This window comes from Labrus bergylta, chromosome 17, assembly GCF_963930695.1.
Source record: "Labrus bergylta chromosome 17, fLabBer1.1, whole genome shotgun sequence".
NCBI lineage: Eukaryota > Metazoa > Chordata > Actinopteri > Labriformes > Labridae > Labrus > Labrus bergylta.
Genome location: NC_089211.1, coordinates 9,758,362 through 9,780,876, shown reverse-complemented (window position 1 = coordinate 9,780,876; position 22,515 = coordinate 9,758,362). Strand labels below are relative to the sequence as shown.

General features: G+C 39.6%; 2 protein-coding genes across 4 annotated transcripts in view; one reads left to right on the top strand and one right to left on the bottom strand.

The window, feature by feature from the left end:
- plppr1 (phospholipid phosphatase related 1) overlaps positions 1 to 16,844 on the top strand; it is a 56,625-nt gene extending 39,781 nt beyond the window's left edge. For 2 of the 3 annotated variants that reach the window (XM_020636976.3, XM_020636977.3), the window contains exons 4-8: positions 5,495 to 5,627; positions 8,496 to 8,746; positions 10,684 to 10,860; positions 14,639 to 14,770; positions 15,431 to 16,844. In XM_020636976.3, the coding sequence (XP_020492632.1) occupies positions 5,495 to 5,627; positions 8,496 to 8,746; positions 10,684 to 10,860; positions 14,639 to 14,770; positions 15,431 to 15,463 (726 nt within the window). In that variant the 3' untranslated portion in view covers positions 15,464 to 16,844. Of the gene's footprint in view, positions 1 to 5,494; positions 5,628 to 8,495; positions 8,747 to 10,683; positions 10,861 to 14,638; positions 14,771 to 15,199 lie in introns of all 3 variants that reach the window. The other variant, XM_020636978.3, reaches the window with a different exon arrangement.
- Positions 16,845 to 19,177: 2,333 nt separating this feature from the next.
- The window catches only part of grin3a (glutamate receptor, ionotropic, N-methyl-D-aspartate 3A), a 46,993-nt gene continuing 43,655 nt past the window's right edge, over positions 19,178 to 22,515 (bottom strand). The window contains exon 10 of the mRNA XM_065965946.1: positions 19,178 to 21,972. Within this exon, the coding sequence (XP_065822018.1) occupies positions 21,390 to 21,972 (583 nt within the window). The 3' untranslated portion in view covers positions 19,178 to 21,389. The remainder of the gene's footprint in view (positions 21,973 to 22,515) is intronic.

Below are 22,515 nucleotides of genomic sequence, written 5' to 3'. Positions count from 1 at the left end.
GTCAGTGTTGGGATTATTAGAGATAACCAATTCCACACATCAGCTCTTTGACTTAAGTGACCATCATTTATGATGATTTATAACAAAGACGTATTGTTCCAGGACACATGCTACCCTTTTATTTGTAATGAGATATTGCTGTTCTGCTGCCTCTTTGTGTATCCTTTTTTTAAAAGCTTTATAATCTGGGACATTTTGTTCCTCGCTTTCAGGCTCTGAGCATTGAGTGCTGGCGTGTGATGCTTAAGTAAAATTTGATTTATTGCGGCTTTTACTGATCAAATGAAACGGGAACTGTTGCCCCCAGTTTTCTCTCTGTAAAGCTAATTTTGTGCCGGATCATCATCAGGCCTTAGTGTTGAAAATCTGTTCTTACATACTCTGATACACGTAAACAAGAGAGTAATATGAACTGTAACCTGAAGAATGTTATGATTAGCAAGGGAATGGGGAAGACAATATTATTATGGTTACAGTTTTGACAGTCTTCTGCACTGATAACTTCACAAAAAGAGAGGTTGACATATTATTTATTTTCATCTGTCTGCTATGACTGCAAAGGTTTATCTTTTCTTAATTTTTATTTGACCATTATTTGACCAGGGAAAAACATTTTAGGATTAAAAATCTATTCAAAACAGGCAGCAGTACACTTTCCGACAAACAATAAGCAGCCATATATACAAAATATCATAAAGGGTACATCATTATAAAATATTAAAAGACACAAAATGTTTGTGTTTGTTTTAACAATTTGTTCCCAGTAAAGGGAGCAGCAAACTAATGAAGGTCAGAAGTTATGAAGGAAGCAGACCTAAAATTGACTAATAATACTGTATGCCAGTGTTTAGGTCTGCGTGTGGACAAAGAAGACCATGCAACACATGCATACAACAAACAATCACGAGTGAGGGATTGCAATAAGTGATGAACCTTATAGCTCTGTGATACACAGTGTCCAGAGAGTGTAAGTTTTAAGACGGGGAGTGCATTTATAAAAAATCTCCATAGTCCAGCATAGACATAAAAGTGGCAGCAACCACTCTTTTTTTTTTTTAGATAGCCAGGATTTGAGTCTAATGTAAAAACCCAGTTTTACCTTTTTACCAGCTGCTGAATGTGAGGTGTAAAGGAGAGCAATTCACCAATTAAAATACCAATATGTCTTTATCGAGGAACAGAATCAATCAATGTGTACCCTGAGAAGTGAAGATCGAAGGCAGGTTTAGTGGTTAGATTTTGTATTTGAAAACAGCATTGATTTCATTTTGTCTGCAGATAAACACATTTTAAATTACAACTTTTTGTTGAAAAGTGTTTAAAGCAAGTTGTAAGTGTGTAAGAGCTTGGTCTAGAGTGTGTGCTGAGCAGTACATTACAGTGTTGTCAGGGTAAAAATGAAAATCAACATTGAAAACAACGTTATTTATGTAAAGAATGAACAGGAGTGGCCCCAGGACTGACCCCTGAGGCACACCTTACTACTAGTGAATGTGAAGTGCAGCCCTCTACCTGTACACACTGACTTCTACTGTATAAGGCCGTTGTTAAGCCAGTAAACCATTTGTAGTGTTACAAAACAAAACTAACAATTCCTTTGAGATAATTTCTTCCTTTATCACACTTCTCCCTGATCACATACAGATAAGCACCACTGGTCATTTCCTTTATTTCCATGTCTTTCCTCTCTCTTATTGGCCTAAATTTTGCCTTTGTATTTCACAGTCTCTAGTCATCTGTATGCTATTCCAAACTTTTTATAGTGCCCTTTGAGAGTGCTGTGTCAGGTGTTTAAGTTGTGCTTGACACTCTGTATTACTCCATCAACATGAGTCATAAAGCAGAGAAGCAGCCAATACAAATTAATGATGACAGAGCTAGTTTGTTGGCCAATTAACAGAAAGGCAGTAATTTATGCAGATTGTTCCACATGGCTGGAATAATGGGACGCTGTGGAGGTTAGAGGGTCATATTTAACTTCACTGTATATGTAAACCTGTTCAGCCATGGAAAGGCATCAGGAATTCACTCCTTTTTCCTTAGAGCCAAGATGCGTATAGAATGATTTTGTTCCTGTCAATTGTGGATCCAACAGAAACAGTGTTATGCTAAATACCAAGTACCTTGCCACTGTAGAAGTTTCTCAGAATAAACTCTCTACAGTCAGAGATCTATCAGAGAAGGATTGTTTGGAATTAATATTCAGCGTGCAACTCCAATGCATTTTATCCATACCAATTTTGCTCCTTGATGGCTTATACCCCTTCTTTTTAATGTGTCTTGGTAGCAATACTGAAAATGATTGGCTCATTAAGAAGACATTTAATTGATTTATATTTTTCCCCCACTTAGGGACAGCATAAAAAGCTCTAGATGTAAAAGCTTTACATATTGTTTCACGTGTATGCTGTGTCTGGCCTACTAATGAGGGTAATTCTAAGATTTAGCATCATATTTTTAGCTGTGTGTAAGTCTTCAATGACTCCTAAGGGAGATATCTGGCTCTTTAGCTTTGTAATGCTCCACTATATGCAGCAGGTAGGCACTGTAATGGGTTGGGCACTTAAAGTGGGTTTATCAGAGCTTATAAGCTTAGAATAGCTGCATGCCTGCTCCTTAAGAAAAGAGTAAAGCAGTGAGAGGGAACTGTAGGGTGTGGGCCAAAACAAAGTGCTGAAAGATGCTAAAAACCATATACCAGGTAGTGACTTGAAGAAGAAGAAGAAATTAGTTATCATTATCTTTAGGTTTGCGACTGAAAATAATGACTTTTTCATGACTCAGAGTTACGTAAGAGCAACTCAAGAACCACATTGATAAGGGTTTAAGAAAAGTTTAAGATGAAGGTGTTTGGCTCAGCTACTTGATTACTCAACTATTATAGGTATGTCATCAGTAACCTATCATCATCAATGATTTTAAATCACTCTAAACTATATACCTTAGTTTTTGTCTTTTGGACATAGGATGACGTTATCTCTCTATGAACGTTTTATGGGACATTTGATAACAAAAGAGTTTTAAAAAATCAAAAATATATATTGATATGTATATCTATATATTTGCATTTGAATGAATTGGTAGAGAAATAACAAAAAGCTGAGAAAAACACAGAGGGCATTTCTTATTGTTTTGGTCCTTTCAAGAGCTGCTGTTATAGCTCGCCAAAACACCTTGTATTGTTCATGATACGTCCAATCCAATCTTACTGTGTTAGACCCACAAAGGGCTGTTTTGATTTAAATTTGAATAGTTCATCACATCAAATCAACAGTGTATTAAATGTTACAATCAAGACTGATCCAAAATCTCTTTATGTGCCATTCAATATGTTGGTACTAACTGGAATATGAATCATTCATGTTTTATATAGGAAACGTTTGTCATAAGCCGTGTTTCCACTAAGCAGTCTGGTTCAGTTCAGTACGGTTCCCATTTATTGGCGTTTCCACCGTCAAAAGTTGAGAATGTTACCAAAATAAGGGATCCGTACCGTCCTACTTTTTTGGTTCCCCTTTGTTGGGGTGCCAAGGGTACCCAGCCGACCTTAAACGGTCCTTTTTGTCTACTTTGTCCCGTTCTTCTTATAGCGGGCTACATTGTGTTGGGCTGCTATGATGTCACACTATTACATAGCTGGTGCGGCTATCTCCATCTGGCTTACACTCCGTTTAACAAATAAGGGTACGGCTGGCTGTGAAAACACAAGCAAGAGACCAGGGTTTACCAAACCGAACTGTACCAAACTGTACTGAACCAAACCGGGCTGCTTGGTGGAAATGGGGCTGTAGAGTGAAAGCATATAGACAGGGAGATATAAAGTAAAAAGGTTATGCCTTTAAACTGTGGAAAGTTACTTGTTTCATTTTAGTGTCCCAAGTATAGTAAACTATGGCCTTCAAGTGTGTTTCAGACCTGAGATTCCATAAATCTGTTCCTAGCACTGATGGATGGGTCCATGTTATTAAGATAGTAGATGAACCAGAACTATGTTGCCTGTTATCGTTTTTGTCAGACAAATTACTCCCCAAGAACTCGTCGCCCTTTTAATGATTTGCATTTTCTATTTGTGTCTGTGTTTCAACCTTTTCATTTCCTGCTCAGACACCAGTGTCAGCCGAATGCCAGTTTGTCTGAGTTTCTGACGTGTTATATTTGAAGGTAGTTGTTTTCAGTCAGTTCATTTCAGTTTCATGACATTTGTATAAAGGAGAGCTGGTGGTACATGAGCTGGAATAAGATGATCAGTCAGCATTAGCTAACCTTTTCAGAGCTAAGGCAGACTCTAGTGAGACAAATACCTCAAGGCAATTACTAGTTGCTTGAAAATGTTAAAGCCATCATTTAAGACGAGTATCAAGAAATGAATCACTAGGTGATGCAGAACATTGTTCTGCATCACCTAGTAATAAAAAAAGAAATGAATCACTGATTTCAACATTTCAGAACCATTTCAGTAAAAGACTGTCTCTGAGGAAGGTTAAACTCTCTCTTCAATACTGACCTATATTACCAGCTCATATTTCAGATATAACATTCATAGGTTTGTTTGGTCCCATAAATAATTATGTTTAGATTTAAGTCCTGAACTCCTTTGATTATGCCTGTGGTGAAATTATGTCAACAGCTACACTAACACCAGCTTTCCCTTTCGGCTTCTGCAAAATGCCTTTTGATTTGTCACAACCACTGCTCAGTCATGTCCAAACTTCATGCCACAAGTCACCAGCTTTTGTACATAAAGTTACTTTGAAGATAAAGGCCTTTTTGGCTCGTGTTGCCTTTGAGGACAGATGTTTCTTGATCATTATGCAAGAAAAGATGGATTTTTCGGTTATTTTGCTTTTGATGTATCTTTCATTTGGTATAACATTTTAGTCGGTCATCAATCAGTGGAAAAAGTGTTTGAAAATATTAATTCATTCTTCCTTTTTTTTTGGAAAATCTAGACAGGACGGAATCCAGTGCCCAACTTTAAATATTCTACAGTGTTATGTGTCTGCTGTCAGGCCCTCGTTGAACTTTGCTTTTTTTACTTCATGTTTTTAAAACATCACATCGACACAACATATTGATGATTTGAGGGTATTTATGATTGATGAAAACAGAAAATGTTACAGATCTGGGGCTCTAAACAAACTACAACCACACACCCATACACATTAGAGGCCAAAACCACATATGTACACACAGATGCTCTGACAGTGTACCCACACCCTCACTTAAAAAACGCACAAATATTTTGTAGCATCCTGTATCACCCAGGGCAGCTGGCAATGAGTTCCATTTTGTGTGTCCAGCAGCAGTTTTTCCATTAGACCTGATGTAATGTCCACACTATAATGGACCTGAAGAAAGAGACAGTGGTTTATGAACACAGGCCAAATGGGCAAAATGTTCTACCCATAATGTAATGCTCAGTTTGAGTTTTTTCTTCCTTGTCTTGTTTTCTGTCTTGTATTTCTGATTCACTCTGCGACATATTCTATTGTAGATTTTCGTCGGAGAGGTGTCCATGTACGTGATGAAATCAACGAGAGAAGCCCTCCTGGCCCAGGAGAAAACCATTGTGACAGGGGACTGTTGTTACCTCAACCCACTTATCCGTCGCATCATACGATTCATAGGTAAGAATGGTTCAATGCCCATTATTAAAACTGCACTTAGCACTTTTATAATGAACGTATCAGGCAGCAAGTTATAAGTATATACACACTGACTTTAACATCATGCAAGTGTCATTTCATACCTACAGAGGGGTGCAAAAATGGGATTTTTTTTTCTCCATTTGTATTTTAACAAAAAGAAAGTTAGTACTTAATGGGAAACCCTGAACATGTGTGATAGAAAATAATAGCAATTATAAATAAAATCCTGCTAAAACTGTTTTAAACCAGTCATCACATTTTCTAAACTTCAGTTTCAAACGTGTGATTTGTTTTTGAATAAATGGTTATGTTGAGCAAGAGCAGTGAGCAGGATTCTCTCTGGTCAAATTTAAATTTCAAAAACAAACTTGAAGTGAAAGGAAATCAACATCTCAAAAAGCATTAAGGAGAAAGTTCAAAGTCTTTTGAGCGTACATCACAACATCATCTTGGATGCTGTACACTTCTCATACCTCACCCTCATCTACAGGCCTTGTTTATCTTCTGGTAGCTCAGTGAATATCTTGTGCCTCATACCATGGAGTCTCAGCACTGTTTGCCTCATGCATCGCTTCAGTGCAGCTGAACAGAACAGCACACAGACCAAAAATAAGGATGGTGTCGCTGATTTGAATGATTTCATTTGGTTCAGCACGATGATACAAAGTCACTGAATGTGTAGTTGAATTTGTTTATTGTAGCTAAGTGATCACATCATTATTCAAATGCATATCAGTGTGGGCTTAAATGATCACCTCAGCATTCATAATGCAGTGCTGCTTTTGACTGTCTTCAATCCTGTGTTCCTTGAATTTACCTCCTAAGCTCGTCCATTCTGTAAATATGGTAAGTAGTTCAGTGAACTATGCAACTGTAACACTGGGGTTATTCCGTTGGCTTTCTCAGCCAGTCAGTCATTTTCTAACCAGAAAGCATTATGCTGTGTATAATGGCTAAACTGACAGTTGAATGAAGGTGCTGTCAGTTACCTGTGAGGGGAGCTCCAATGCAAAAAAAGCAGTAGCCCTTGATGATTCAAAGCTTAAGGAATGGGTGTCATGTGAAGATGATTTACCATGCACTAATGTATCCTACAAAGGGCAAAAGCGGGGGTGGGGGGTAGGGGGTCCCCAAACTGTTAGCTCCATCACCTGTACATGGCATGATATATGACGGGATCAGACACATTTCTATTGTGTCTGCGACAGGTCGATGCACAAAGAGGGATTAAATGAGAGACATAAAAAATTAGGCTAGCAAGATTGACAAAGCTAAAACATCAGCTCTGTTGCATCACTCGATGCAAGTAGCACACATCCGATGTTCCGTGCTGAAACTAGAAATAGCGACGATATGGCTGGTGTGATATGAACCACGGAGCAATGAGACACTTTGATATATTTAGCTTTACTGGATCTGGTTATGTCATGTTAAAAATGTTAATTGTTCATGTAAACGGCCTGGATCCTGCCTGGTTGATGACGCCGTCTTGCTATGATTTATACTTGGTTTTTGGTAGGGGAAGCATTTCAGTTTAAATACGGCAAACCCCCCTGACTGAATGGATTTCAGTAATTCTTCAGTGAAGGGAGCCAATTGGGATCAAGTCCAGCTGTGATGCCTTCACTGCAGCTTCTCTAAAACTGCATTATCCACTGAAACAAATCTTAGTCAGACATGTTGGATCCTATTGAAGCTTATATAAAAGTATTTATTTCTTGCAATGGGGCTGTTTACACCACTATAAGGTGTATAACCTCACTCGCGTGGGCTCTTGTGGTGGAATAGCTTATGAGCCATGCAACTCTAACCTTTTGAATTCACATTTTTACAGCCACTTTTCCACCAAGCTTGAGTAGAACTGGGCAAACTGACAGACTCTATGCTACCCGTTCCAATAAGGGAGGTCGTCTATTGGACCTTCCTGGCATAATCAGAGCTGCATTGTTCATTTTTAAATAATACCCCTTCAATTTATAAAACACTCATCAGAAATTCATTAGGCAATTCGCATGATTTATATATCAGTCTGCTCCCAAACAGTCTCAAATGTGTAGGATCATAGAGGCTCTTCGTTTCCTTCTTGCCTGCACCTCTTCTCACCCTGATTCCCCTACTCTGTTTCCCCTCAATGCCCTTCACATAATCGTGTCCCTGTGCCCCTCACAGCAAAACCCTCCTGTCCCCCCTCCCTTAGCCCTCTGCCGCCCCACCCCACCCCCGGATGAGAATACAAAGCAGAGTAATTTCATGGCTAAGCAGGTCAGATAATCAGCAGTCATATTTCACAACCAAAGGAATGCAGACACAGCCACTTATCAGGGTTGGTGGGCTGAAAGTGTCAGTGCAATCATTCATATCAGATGCTACTTTTTTTCAGTGTGTCAATATTATTCGCCCATTGTCCACTACTCTATCCGTTTTTTTTACTTCAATGTTGCTGTTTTTTCTACTTAATACTTTTGATTCATTCATGCTGCAAAAGAGAAAAAAAAAGAAGATTTTACGTTACTCTTCTACATTTGTGTGGGATGAGTGTGAAACAATGCATGTGCAGCTGTAACAAAACATTACATCAGTACAATTTGCATTCAGGGTAAGTGTTTGATCATTCAAGAAATAAACACAGCAGACTTATTTATGGGAATGCGCCATTCTGGGGTGAAGCAGATAGTCACAGTTCAAATGAACCCCTTTAAATAAGGTGATGTCCTCATGATGTAAGACATACATGTCAAGAGGCATTCCAGGATTTGTCGTATGTGTCGGTTATTCTTTGATGTGAGCGTGTGGGTTGTTGTGTGCGGGTAAATTATTATTGTGCATCTGTTTGTCTGTGTGCCCCAGGTGTGTTTGCCTTTGGACTGTTTGCCACAGACATCTTCGTCAACGCAGGCCAGGTGGTGACGGGAGGTCTGTCGCCCTACTTCCTGTCTGTTTGCAAGCCAAACTACACAGGCACCGAGTGTCGTTTTAATCACCAGTTTATTGTCAACGGAAACATCTGCACCGGGCCCTCTGTGGTCGTGGAGAACGCCCGCCGATCCTTTCCCTCTAAGGACGCTTCGCTGAGTGTTTACTCTGCCGTTTACTTGACGGTGAGCAGAATGTACATGAGCACAGGGCACTATAATGAGGTTTAATGTGCGTGTTTCACAGACTGAAAGGTTTAAAGGAAAATCACACTAAGATCCACTGTTACTGTAGATATGAAGACATTTTGGCTTGTTAAGTGTATTTCTTACTTTGTGGCCTTTTATCAACTGATCTTTTTTCTCTGGGTTACAAAATATTACACTTTAAATCCTTTAAATAATTAAGGAAATGTTTACAAAACCTTTCCTGTTTTATTGCTTTGAAACATATTTATCTTCTGTCCAAAAACGAACCTCATCCCAGGGATTCAGTTTTGCGATCCTTGTGAGACCGCACCATACAGTTTGATAAAAGATCTTTTACACCTTGAACTCTTGTGAGGAGCAACATTTTCTACCTTCCTCTTCCCGCTGGTGTTACAGTCAGAATATCATGTGTGAGGTAGTGTGTTAGGCAAAGGTGAGAAAAGTAGCCTCTTTGACCTTGATAAAGCTTCTGACAGATTTTCTTCAACACTGCAGTTTAAGTTAATTAATATTGTTGTACTCATTGCGCTAAAGTAACTCAGTCGGGATGGAATAAAGGAACTTTAACATCTTGGTGGATTTTTTTTTCACCATTAAAAACTGAGATGAAAAGATGTTTGATAGATTGAATTTGAAATGATCTCTGATTGAGAAAGAGTGCTGTTGTAAGCTGCTACATACCACCTCCCTCTGAATCTTTGATTGAGGCATTGTCAAGGATGGGCCTGCTTCATATTTCTTGAAAGCTTGTCAAGGCCTGTTTGATACAAACATATGTCACAGGCAGGTCCAAGGCTGTTTTTTAAAATGTGGTTGAAAAAAACCTGTGAAGAATGTGTTTAATAGGTCTGTTTGAAGAGCTGCTAAATGATGTCAGAGTGATGGAGGCGCTCGGCAGCTGAAGAGTGAAAAGGGAGAGTGCGGAAGTGCAGATTTTATTGACTGCAGCCAGAGAACTACAAGGACAGGTTGTTGATGAAAGGATGATTTGAAAAGCATAGTCTCCGTTGGCAATGGAAGATGATTCAAGTTTAATTCATTTTTTTCACATCTATTTGGAGAGCTTCCCACATTACCTTACCTTTTTTTTTGTTTGTTTAATCGTCGTTGTTTTGGAGTTATTTCACTCACATGATGAAAGTTTCAGACATCTTTCTGTTTTTTTTTCTTCCATCCAAAGAGAGGGATTTTTTTTTCTGTCATCAAATGTTACATTTGATTCTATTTCTGCAGGAGCACCTCCAGGGTCTATGCATAATATTCCTTTTGTTCAGGGGTTATTATTAAAGAGCCCATATTATGCCCTTTTTTGGGGTTGGTATATTTAATCTATGTACCTACTTTTGTACGTTCACAATAGATAAAGTTCGAAAAAAGTGTCTGTTTTCATGTACTGCTCCTCCTTGCTCCCTCTTACGCTCTGAGTCCATCAGCTGCACTCTGTTGAGCCCACACTGTTAGACCCCACGTGGGCCAAGTCTGCTCTGATTGGTCTGCCGATCCGCTCTGTCGTTATTGGTCAGTTGCTCAGCACGCTTCTCGGAAATTTCAACATGAGCTGCAGGGCTTGCCACAACGAGCCAATGGGCTTAGATCAGTGATCTCACACTGACAATGACGTCGGACTGACAAATTTTTATCGAGGGGGGCTAGAACCGAGCATTACATGCGGCTAATGCTACAGCTAACAGGAGGAGGTAGGAGAAGCCGCGTTTCCGCGGACTTTGAATTTATGCACATAGATGTGCCTAAACATGCACAGGACACTTGGAAAACACACTAAAGAGCATATAAAACCAGAAAAAGCATAATATGGGACCTTTAAACCTTTGAGACATGATAAAGAACATTTACTATGGTTTTCTTAACTGTCGCTTGGTGTGATTTAAAATGCTTTCTGTCCTCATTTCTAGATGTACATCACCAGCACCATCAAGACCAAGTCCAGCCGCCTGGCCAAGCCTGTGCTCTGTCTCGGCACGCTCTGTTCGGCCTTCCTCACGGGCCTCAACCGAGTGTCAGAGTACAGAAGCCACTGTTCAGACGTAGTGGCTGGATTTATACTGGGATCAGCAGTTGCTCTGTTTCTGGTGAGGATGGCAGAAAAGTGAAAAGTTCAGTTGGAGTGGGGATTAGAGGAAAGAGAAAAAGAGAAGATGATTATTCTAGGATTCTGGTCTTTCATTATTTTTTAAATTATAATTTCCAGTTTCCTTTCGGAATCAAGCCAAACCATTAATTAAACGATTCACTCAGGCTGCAGACCTTACCAAGACCTTTAATATGGTTTGTATGTCAGTCTTAATGCAAGCGTATGTCATGAATTCTTTCGTACTTTCTGTTAACATTTATTCATAATTTTCCTAAATCATTATTATCGTTTAGAAGGTACATTAGTGAATGCAAAGGTCTTTGTTTTCCGTTCGGTCAATTTGAATGAGTTCTTAAACATTTATTTAGTCCAAAAGTTAGCAGAAGTTCATGACAAGGTGATGGAGGGATGTGAAACAGGATGAAGCATGGTTCATACTGAGCTTGAAGGAGGTTCAGAGACGGGTGAGTGTGGATAGAGGGAAAAGGGAAGGATGCACTGGTTGGGGAAAAAAAGAGGAGAAGAAAAGAGTGAATATACTGAGGTGGCACCTGGATTTCTACTGAGATCAGCAATGCCTCTGGTTCTGAGAGAGCATGGAGAGGAAGGGTGGTGAGAGAGGGACAAAAATTTAGTCCTGCAGAGGAGGGGAATAATTCTTGTTAGTCTTGTAATCTGTCATACAAAACAAATGGCTCAACAAAGTCTAATTTGTGCAGAATAAACTTCTGTTTCTCATTAGGATAATTTCCAATTCGGCAGTCTTTAATGAAATATATTTGCTTCCTGTGATCTGTTGCCAAACAGTCTGGTTTCACTGAACACAAAAACGGCTTTGTCAGCATCAGATTTTGTGCTTAGTGTTAAAAGGCAGATTGGTGATTACAGCGGTAACCCTCACACTTTCCGGGGTAGGGGTGGGGTGGGGTAGGGGGGTGGCGGGGTGGCGGGGGGGGGAGGGTGCTGTAGAAGCATAAAGCCCACTGAGGACAATGCAAGGTGAGGAGATACCCTCGCAAATCAAAAAGGAAGTAGTTAACTGTCTCAGAGGCTTCATTATGTGTAATTGCCTCTGGGTAAAAAGCCTTAAAGCAGGAAGTGTAAAATAAATGAGACAGAGGAGGAGGACATGAATGGAAGACAATGAACAGAAGGTTTGAGGTAATGTTATTGGCTGCAGGTGGCTGATTTAGCAGCTGTTTCATTAAAAAAGAGACGAACAGCATTACAAGATATGGATTCACGTGGAAAATCTGCACATGTTGTGTTAATGTGATTGTAAAAATGAATGTACAAATACATTGATCTGTTTGTGGAGAAGAAAAAGGTTGGACATTTGCCAGAGTGAGACGGCTTCATCTGATCATGAATGGATTTACCATTTTTTTCATCCAAGATGATTGGTTAAAACATTTTTAATGCACAGAAAAGGTATACTCACTAAAACAGACAGCTTTGAGATGAACAGAAAGCTCCACAGGAGAATGGGGAGGGTCTTGATTGGGAAATGAATAGGCCATAATCAAAGGTGAATTAAGAGGATTACTTTGAATAGATGGTTATAAAATGTTCTTGGTGAAAATTTGGACTTTGGAGGAAGATACAAGCAAGTTGGGTGTTGGATTGTCAACATGAAGAAGCGTGTCCTTGGATCAAAAGAAGTCAGTTTTACAAGGGATATATAAGCTTCAAGCTTCCAATGATTGGCCTATAAAAATGGACAGACATTGATTCGGGATCTCCAGGGAGTGATGAACCCAAGAAAGTCAATCATGTACTCAGCATCTTTGAACTTCCTCATTTCCACCTTATTATCAGCAAACCATGAAGTGAGGACAACTACACATCTGTCTAATGGTCCTGTTGAAGCTTATGAGGGTCTTGTCATCTGAAAACTGAGCCAATTTGATGGACTGCTATCCTGAGAGAAATTAATTGGTACAAAGAGAGTAGGAAGCAGGTGAAGCTCAAATCCCTGTGCTATCAGTGCTCACACAGATTCGAGCTGAATGGGCTCATCAAACAGAGACTGCCTTTGGTCTTAGAAGAGATTTGTCCTCTGTTGGCGGATTGAGGGATCAATGGCAACTCTCGGTTGAGAAAGCTGAAGGATGATATTCAAGAGTCAGAAGTGTCCACTTGATCAAGGACAGTATAGAGTCACATTCTGACTGTCTTACGAAAAGCAAAGCCTTTGAATTTTCAAATGGTTTTCAATCTAAACCTCTAATTCAAGGCTTTCAGGATTTGTAGAATTGCCTTTCAAAAGAAATGTCTGAGAAATGTTACCGCATGGAATACGAGTTAAAATGCTTGTTTTAATGCAGCTGTAAAAACCAAGAACGTAATGTCATTCTGGGCCTGATTTTATTACCATACAAATTGTATCCTGTGGCAAGACTATGTCTAACGTTTGTTTGAGTTTAGGAAACTTTTCAGAATTTTCATCATAACAATCAAAAGTCCTTTAGTCACCGGAAATGAAAGATTGCAGCTTGGCATTGGCAGCGTATTCTTAGCATGGATAAGGAGATGTGAAAATGTAAAGAAAGCCATCATCCATTGTCTTCGGGGATACCTCTGAGTTGAAGGAAATCAACAGAGCTGTAACTGTACTGATATATATTTGAAAAAAGAAGAATAGTTTTAGGTTTAGCGATTTTTGGAGAAAGGATTGAATTGAAAGTTGATATAATAAGTTGTTTGGAAACTTCCAGATAGCACTCTCACCTTTGAGTGATGCATTTCATTTTATTTATTGGCGCCTTTCATGTCACTCAAGGTCACCTCACAGACACAGGTAAAGAAGTAGAGCTAAGGTGTACTTTGAACATTTGTACTTAATCACAACTCGGCTTAATCAAACTCAAGTTGAGATTCACCCTTACAGATGTTTTTTTAAGAATTCATATGTATGTGTTTTTTTTTTAACCTCTAAAGCTGGCACCTTGTCATAAGATTGTAGCCTGGCAGCTGAGACTAATTTATTTGCTTGGTCTTGGAGCATTAGAGCAGCGCACTGCCCATTAACTGCCACAAACAAGGAAACCTTGAGAATTCTCCAGCAGTGAATCAGCCTGCTTCATTTCCTCCTTTGCCACTGCCCGAGGGCATGATCGGCCCAGGGGTGAGATTCCCCCTCTGGCTGCCTTCTTTGATTTACTAGTTCATGGAAGAGTACAGAAATGGGACAACCTTGGTCGTGTCTGTACTGTTTAAAGATCATGACAGATGGACAAAAAAGTGAATTCTCAAGTGACATTAATTTACAAGAATTAAACTGAAATATAAAATATCAAGGCCTGGGTTCACAGTGCCTGCTGGACTGTGTACCACAAAAACCAACACCCCAGAGCATTTCCTCTCTCTACCAGAAGGCTGGGGGTTTGATCCTCTGCTCCAGCAGTCACATGTTGAAGTGTCCTCGGGAAAGAAGCTGAACCCTCCAAATTTCTCCTGCTGCTACACCAACATTGTGTGAATGAATATGAATGGGTGAATGTGATGAGTAAGAGCAGCTTTGAGTAGTCTAAAAAACTAGAAAAGCGTTACAATGCCCATATACCATTTAAAACATTAAAAACACAATCATTATGTCACCTAAAAAGTGACATAATGATTAAGGTCCATTTACAATCACAACAGCCTTTTGTCACGGCTGAAACTGACCTTCCTGTCCTGATGAACCAGGAATGTTTTGCAGTAGTTCCATGTCAGTAGGTGTTGTTTTGAACCTCGTATCACTCTTAATATTAAGCTGTCTTCATACTTCACAGGGTATATGTGTTGTGAACAACTTCAAAGGCGTCCACAGTGCAGCAGTTAAACAGAAAACTGAAGACTACCGTGGTCTGCCTCTGATGACTTTCCCCCGTGTAGAGAGCCCTCTTGAGACCCTCAGCGCACAGGTACATGAAAACACTTAACCTGGCATTCCAAAAACTTAATCTCCATGATGCACATTATCTCCCCCCCATTAATTGCAAGTGCTCCCTCAAGACTCCGAGCTTAGAGTTAAAGTCCCCTTTCAGATTTTGACTTCAGTCTACTGTAATTTGGTTTGCACTGTAATTTGCTGTAACTGTAATTCAATTTGTGGGATCTGGAATTTTCTAGGATCCCATAGAGAAATGGTCTTACCTTAATCAACTTAAACAGGTTTTTAGTATGACTCACATATTTGTTGTTTGTATGTTCTTTCTTTCCTTCTTTCGCTCTCTTTTTTTGTTCTTTCTTTATTTCTATCTCTCTTTCTTTCTTTCTTTCTTTCTATTTGTTGGCTTTCCTGTTTTTCTGTCTTCTGTCTTTATTTCTTGTCTTAATTTTCTGACACAAAGCAATGACACATTTTTAGGAAAACATACAGGCATGACATTTTGCACAACACCCCTGTCCTCTGTCTAAAATCCTCACAGAAAAACACAGAGCACTCCTGAATCTCTTTGACACTTGTTTCCTCTACCTTTTCATTTCTTTCCCTCTCCCCTTTTATGTCTACTTTCCTTTTATGTTTTTCCTTTCCAATCTTGTACTACTTTTCCCATCCCTCCTTCCACATCCATTTTCAGAACCACTCGGCATCGATGACGGAGGTCACATGACTAAGGGGGCAGCACCGGGTCACGTTTGCGTCTCCACAGCACTTCCAGACACAATGACAAGGACGCATGCCACGTGGCTCCGAATGCTTTACAAAAAACACTCCTGATATATCTGTTTAATTCACTGGGGGGACAAAATACACCATGTTTCAGGTGGTTCTCATTTAGTTGGGCTATGCTCAATTCAACCTGCCAAGGCACACAGATTGCATCAGTGGCAAAATATCCCAAGGCAAACTTAAGCACAGATTGTTTTTCCAGATATTTTCAACCATTTAGAGCATGAGGCATTTTTTCCCTCCAAGGTGTGCTGTTTGTAGTTAGAGGACGGTGTTTTGTACATTTTGTATGAGCGAGTGCTGTAGCCTATCCTGATGGTGTTAAACCTGCACACTTCCAGTCAGCTGACTCACTCTGTTTTCCATCACATCCTGTAAGGTGACTTGCCTCGTCCATCACATCCATCCCCCTCAGTCTAAAGAATCTGCTATTGGAAATTATTGATGTTGTTGTTCTGTGATGTTTGTCATTTGTACAGAAAAAAGACAAAATCCTTCTTTTTATTATCTCTCTCTGTACATTAATTGACCTTGTTAGGTCATATTTTGTAAAGATTTTTGTCAATCTGTAAGACTATTATGATCCATTTGGACCTGTTTGCCTGCTGTAAACCTGGATATGTTTGGTACCAGTTTATGTGTTTTGCAGAACAACCCCTCTCCCCTTTGGAGGAAGTGACAAGGAAGAGTCAGTGATATCCTCCGAGTCAGAAAATGGGGTTTGGCACTTACAGTGCCCTGTTATCAGCTAGAATAAAATTGAAATATGATTGGTTGAAATGTGAATATGAATGAGTATCACCCCAATTTCCTGATTCTCTGTGATGTCAATAGGAATTTTTTTATAAAGAGTCTAGTGGGGCTAGCCTGTGTCAGGTGTACCTTGAAGATGTCACTGGTATGGCTTTACAGTTAAATTTAAACTGCAATCCCAATAGAAAAAAATAAATCCTTACAAAATACATGGGAAAATGAAAAAAAAGAAACAGAAAATGTCTTTGGAGTGGAACTAACTGACTTACTTAAGGCTCGGCTAGCCCTTTTAATGGAATCCAGGCTATGACTCCTACTTCACTATTCCTCCCCCTCCTCGACCCACCAGTGGATTGTGATGCAATGTTGTGACTTCATTTCCCATTGGAAGATGCGCCCAGCATGACATGAGAAGTCAAGATGTTTTATACATATTCATGATTTGAATTACTCATTATCATCGTGGTTCTAAATGTATTTTACTTTAAAAACATAAAAGGCATTTCATTGGAGATGCTACATATATTTTTTCTTGGTTTGTTCACAAATTAAATAGTAAGTAGCAACTATGTGTTCTCCTGTGTTTTCTTCAGTATGTGTCAAATGCTCAAGTTCAGCTGATAACTTTGTTTTTGTATTTGTTATTAAAAAAACATGTAGCTCGGGACAATGAGGTCAAAAGATTTCCAGCAACACTTCTAGTACGAAGATCAGCCTTATAAACAAATTAGACCGATGCGTTTTGGCTTGTGGCCTTCAAGCCCGTCCCAAAGTGGTTAATGATTAAATATAAAGCATAATCAGCCTGTGAGACTGGGGTTTGGGTCTTTATCTCATAGTTGTATAATGAACTGGGTTATTGTAAACACTGATTATTATTATTATAATAACTTTGCTGACTGTGTTCACCAGCAAAGTGAAGGTTTCAAACGATTTAGCTCAGGTTTCAATTCCAGTGAAAGGGAATCAGAGAGAACATTTCAAGAGAAAGTAATAGTATTGTCACTGTTCTTTGAAATATTTGTTTGGCTCATGTAACAACCTCCGGTCTTGAAAAATAAAGCCAATGCAGAAGTGCAAAATCCTGCAGTTTGTTGAGTGTCCGCTTGAGGCTGGCTCCAGGAACCCCGGAAGTCACCTACACACAACAGGCAAACAAGCTGTTTTTACAGCATAAGTTAACATGTTTACAGCCTGGTTCAACAAAAAAAATAGGTCTGATTAGTTATTGTCATCACTGGCACACACTGTATGGTGGGTGATTTTTTTTTTTCAAACCGCTCCGTTTTGATTTTGAAAAAGATAAGCGTCATCTGTAGTTAGGCACGTATGACATGATTGACAGGTGGGCATGATATAACGGTTCGTCAAGAGGCTTAACTGCCACAGCTCCATCTCTAAGCTTGTCGTTAGCTTGACTAAAAGTTAGGCTGAGACAGGATTTCCAGCATGGTGGCTGCTGCCAATGAGCCTCCTGACGTCACTCACGCTTCGTCTTTTAATATTTGCGGTCTATGTGTAAAACAGGACAACAGCCAGAAGGTCTGCGCATCACATAAAGAGGTCCCAGGTTCAGTTCAGGAAAAAAAATAAAATAAACTTAATTTCCTGTGACTTGCCTTGTCTTTCACATCTAAAGAATCTGCTATTGTAAATATATTATTGTTCTGCAATGTTTTAAATCACAGCTTTCCTGCTTTAAATGTTTTGAAATAAGTACGCAAATATGATGAGTAAAAATAAATATATCTTTGTAGGACATTTTTGCTCAGAACGTACTGACTTTTTGCACTTCTTTTGGTTGTTATTGTACAAGAAATAGTTTAAATGTATTTCGTGAGCAACTAATACATGTTACATTGTGCTATCTGAAAAAAACAACTGACGCCTCAAAAATCAGGGAAAAGTGTGATTTTTTAGAAACCTTGGTTTAGAAAGGTCCACGAGTCAATATAAAATGAATGTATTCTTGTCTCGTGGACGGAGTGTCATAGTCTGACAGGCAGGCCTTTGCTCTTTCCATCACACCCTAAGCCAACCATGCTATGCAGAAAAATGATTGGAATGAGCATAGAAATGCTACACCCAGGCTCTTATTTATTTTTTCTGTTGATTCATCCTGTTACCATCGGCGCACCTTCAGTGATGTTTATGTCACCACTAAGCAAAGCATACACACACAAACACAAAAGAAAGCTGACGGCTAAGCCAGTGCACTTGCTCTTTTGCTCTGTCAGGTATTCATTTCAGCTGTGACAGCCTGCGCTTTCCCTGCGGACACACTGGCTAAATAGATAGGGACTGCTTGAGTGTGTTTGGCAGTATTTGACCATGCCATGTGGTTTTAAAATGTCATCCATGACTGTTCTTAGTACACCTCCCAGTCCAAATTGCTGTTCCCTAGCAGTGTGATTGAAGTAGTGCAGCAACCACATTGTTAGCAGCAGAACTCGGAGTGGGTTGGATATACTATATACAGCTAAAGGGTGTTTTTTAAAACATATATTGAAATATATGTAGATTAAAGGATACAGGTACCTACAGGTGAATTGCAATTGCCAACCCCTGATAATATTCTGGCAAGTATTCCCTCAGTGCACAGTTTGGTTGGTATGCAATGAAAGTAACCCATTGATCTGTTCCTTTCATGGGCTCTACTTTGTCTCTCTTACATAGATGGAAACATGTCACTCATCAATGAAAGCAAAAACCTTGAAAAAAGGTTCGGGAGTCTAACCGTTTGATCTGAGTCATCTGTCTGACTTTCTTGCTAAAGGATATTAGGGTTGCTTTTTTTGTTGAAGTACGCTCCTTTGGTTGCTAATGTGTACCAAAAATTGTGTTTAAACATGAACACCCAATGAAGAATGAAGGGCAAATAATTGTTAGTGAAGTGCAAAGAGAAGAGGTAAGTTTTTAATAACAGAAAACATTCAAACAGGAACAGAAAAGGTGCAAGAAAACAGATCTCATCACAGAAAGACTTATCAGTGTATTCAATTGTGAATGATCATCATATTCAAATAAGGTGTCAGGAGTTCAACAAGTTTAAGTACACCTTTACATTTACTCTAAAAGAATGGGAATTTACCAAAACTGAGATTACAAGAGCACCAGTGTGATCTTAAGAAGATTGGTATAAAGGTCCTGTTTTGGATCCCTGACTGGAAAAAATGACAACCATTAAGGGATCATTAATCTTGAGAGATTTCATGTACAACTTGTTGTATTAAAGCCTCAAAGCCGTTATGTATAAGTCATATTTGTAGATCATAAATTAAACTATGAAAAATTAATGGATGAATTCAATTAATTGATGAAATTAAGAAATTAGAATAAACATTACAAATTAGAATAATTATAATATATAGAACTCAAAGAATTTAAAAAACTAGAAGTGCATCTGTGAAGTACAGGACAACCTGACCAAGTAATCAGTAAAATTTGATTTCTATTGTCCTATAACCCACCACAAGATCTCAACGAGATGTTCTTGTTGAATATGGATGTGTCTTTCTGATGTATTGTGTCTTTTTGTGTTAAATACTGATAACAGTTTCTTCACCAAAGTCGCAACAGTATGTGGGAATTCTGTTTGGTGAGCTTGTGGACAAAAATTGAATAAAAATCAAGTTTACAAGTCAAGAACTATATTCCCGGAGGTCAGACCCTCTCGTTTTGCATAAGGCATAGCATCTGATGGTCAAAGCCTGAACACAGCAGGCTTTGACCATCAGATGGTCAAAGCCTTCCCATTCTGCAGCATACCTATATAATGGACAACACATGTCTGTTATGCCTCCCCTACTACTCCCCCTCATAGACAACGTGCATTTGTTAACAAGCAGAGGAATGCTGTTGTGAGAGGCCAAAGAATCATGTCGACAGACAAGTTACAGTAAAATTACCGCATGTTGCGCAAATATGTCTGTTTGTGTCTGTAGAGAAAACTTTTGGGATAAGATAGATTGATTGATTTATTTGTATTAAGCCTGAGACAAAACTTGGGTAAGATGACTTTCTGCACTCGGTAAAGCTGCTAAACATGAGACAACAACACCGATAACAATACAGCCTAACGTATGTCGCAATATGTTGTGAATAATATCTGCAGGGATGTCCACTTCTTGCACAGTCACTCTCTCTTTTTCACTTCATAGCTACAACGGTCACTGTATTCTTCCATCTCTTAGCTTAGTTATTAGCCTCATCCATTGTCTCAAACAGTACTGAGACAGGCTAACCCGCTAGTGCCTAAAGCCATTCACACTTCTCGCGAGAGAACTGCAGCCCCACTGCAAAACTTGCATAGTTCTTTGAGCATGCGACCAGTGGCGGTCTGTGGACATGGGAGAGACGCTATACTGCATGTGGAAAGTTGTTGAACGATTAGATCTACTTTGAAACTACGATTTTAAGATGGAAAAGTTATACATTGTTGCTTTAAGTCTCACAAGAATTGGGCCAAATTGTGTTGTTCATTAAGATCAGTGTTGTCAATGGTAACCGACCAATCACCACTAGATGTATTTATTTTCTTTCCCCCTTGAGCTGTACAATGTTTCTATCAGACATTAAGACATAAAGACCTAAGTGGCTTGGTTCAGGTCCAGGTCATTTACACTATAAACGAGTCCCAATATAAGACTCAGGTGAATTAACCTATTAAGTTTAAATACCAAATAGTGTTAATTTCTTTGTTCAAGCTTATCGTTATGGCTGGCAAATCTAAACCTGTGAAGAGAAAAGGCTTTGAGGAAAGTGACGCCAAGGTCCAGAGTAAGGAGTGGAGAGAAGTAGGAATGGTAAAAGGCAAGAATGAAGAGACCAGAACGAGGTAAAAAGGAGGTGAAGAACATGGAAGATATGCACAGCTCTTCAGTATAACAGCAACAGGCTAGTGAGAACAGACTTGATCAGAGTATCTGGTTCACCTTTGTCTAATGCCCCTCTTCAAACCAAATCTCACATTCCAGAAGTTGAAGAGCAGGATCTGATCCATGGAGAACATTTCAGTCCAGCTCTCTGGGTACCGCCTGCCACTTGTGAACCAACAGCAGGTTTTGGAAAAAAGTAGTTTCCTGTTTCCTTGGGCAGAACAAAGGCGAAAAGTGTCAGAACTCTGGGAGTGAGTTTGTGTGTTGGTTAGTCTGCTGGTGGGACTGGGAATACTGAACAAACTGGTTAGACTGGTGCATGGGAGGCTGACTGGGTGTAGTCTGGTTTGCTTGCTGGTTCTCTGATTGGTACTGTTCTAGTTCCCTCTTCCGCCTCATTGCTGTCTGCAGCTGCTGCTTGATTACAAGAATTTGCCCCTCCAGTTCAGACAACTCCTGAACCAACGGATTTCGACCTAAGCCCAGTCCAGGTCCGCAGTCACCCGCACCCAAACCCCGACACTGTCCCGATGTAATGCTCTGCCCCGAGCCCCCCTGTCCTGGCCCTAATCCTTGGCCCATCACTCGTCCTATCAGTTCTGAGCGACCATTAGAGCCGGTCACTATGGAAAGATGTTTCTCCAGAAGGGGAAGAGAATGGGGGTGAGGCAGGGGAGATGGGGGTGGTGGAGGAGGAAGATCCTGTGAGGTCTGGTGTTCCAGGTCATTCTGCATCTCTTGTGGAAGGACCCTACGCCTGTTGCAGTTGGAGGACTCTGCAGGATTCCAAGATGCTGACTGATTGTTTCCCTCATTGCATCTGAAGATAAGACAAATAGAGAAATTTCAGGTGGTATTCCTGTCTTATTTCTAATAATACCAATGTGAGAGACTGTGGATGATCTTACTGCATCTTCCCAAGTTTAATCTTTGAAATAGAGAAGAAGAAGAGAAGTGCAAGTGCATGCAAGTTGTGTGACAAACTGTCAAAATATTATTGAGGCTCACATCAAGGATTATGGAGGAATAAACCAACTAGTGTGGATTCTTGCCAAGGAATAGTACCAGAACAAGTGTTCTCCCTTAATGTCCTATTAAAAGAAAAATACTTGTTTGTTTTGAGCTTATCCCTGAGTTTGTATGATATATATTGTTTTTATTTTAACTAGACTAGCTTTGCTCTTTGGATGTCAGGGTGCTGCTTGGTCTGGGAGGCCAATACTGGAATATCATCTTTATTGTTGTGATTGCCATAGAATGTTAAACAGATAACCATTGGACCCAAAGGGAAATGCTAAATCTACTTGAGCTTGTTTAGCACTTTCCTATTCTTCTGACTACTCAGAGCCCTTTTACACTGCAG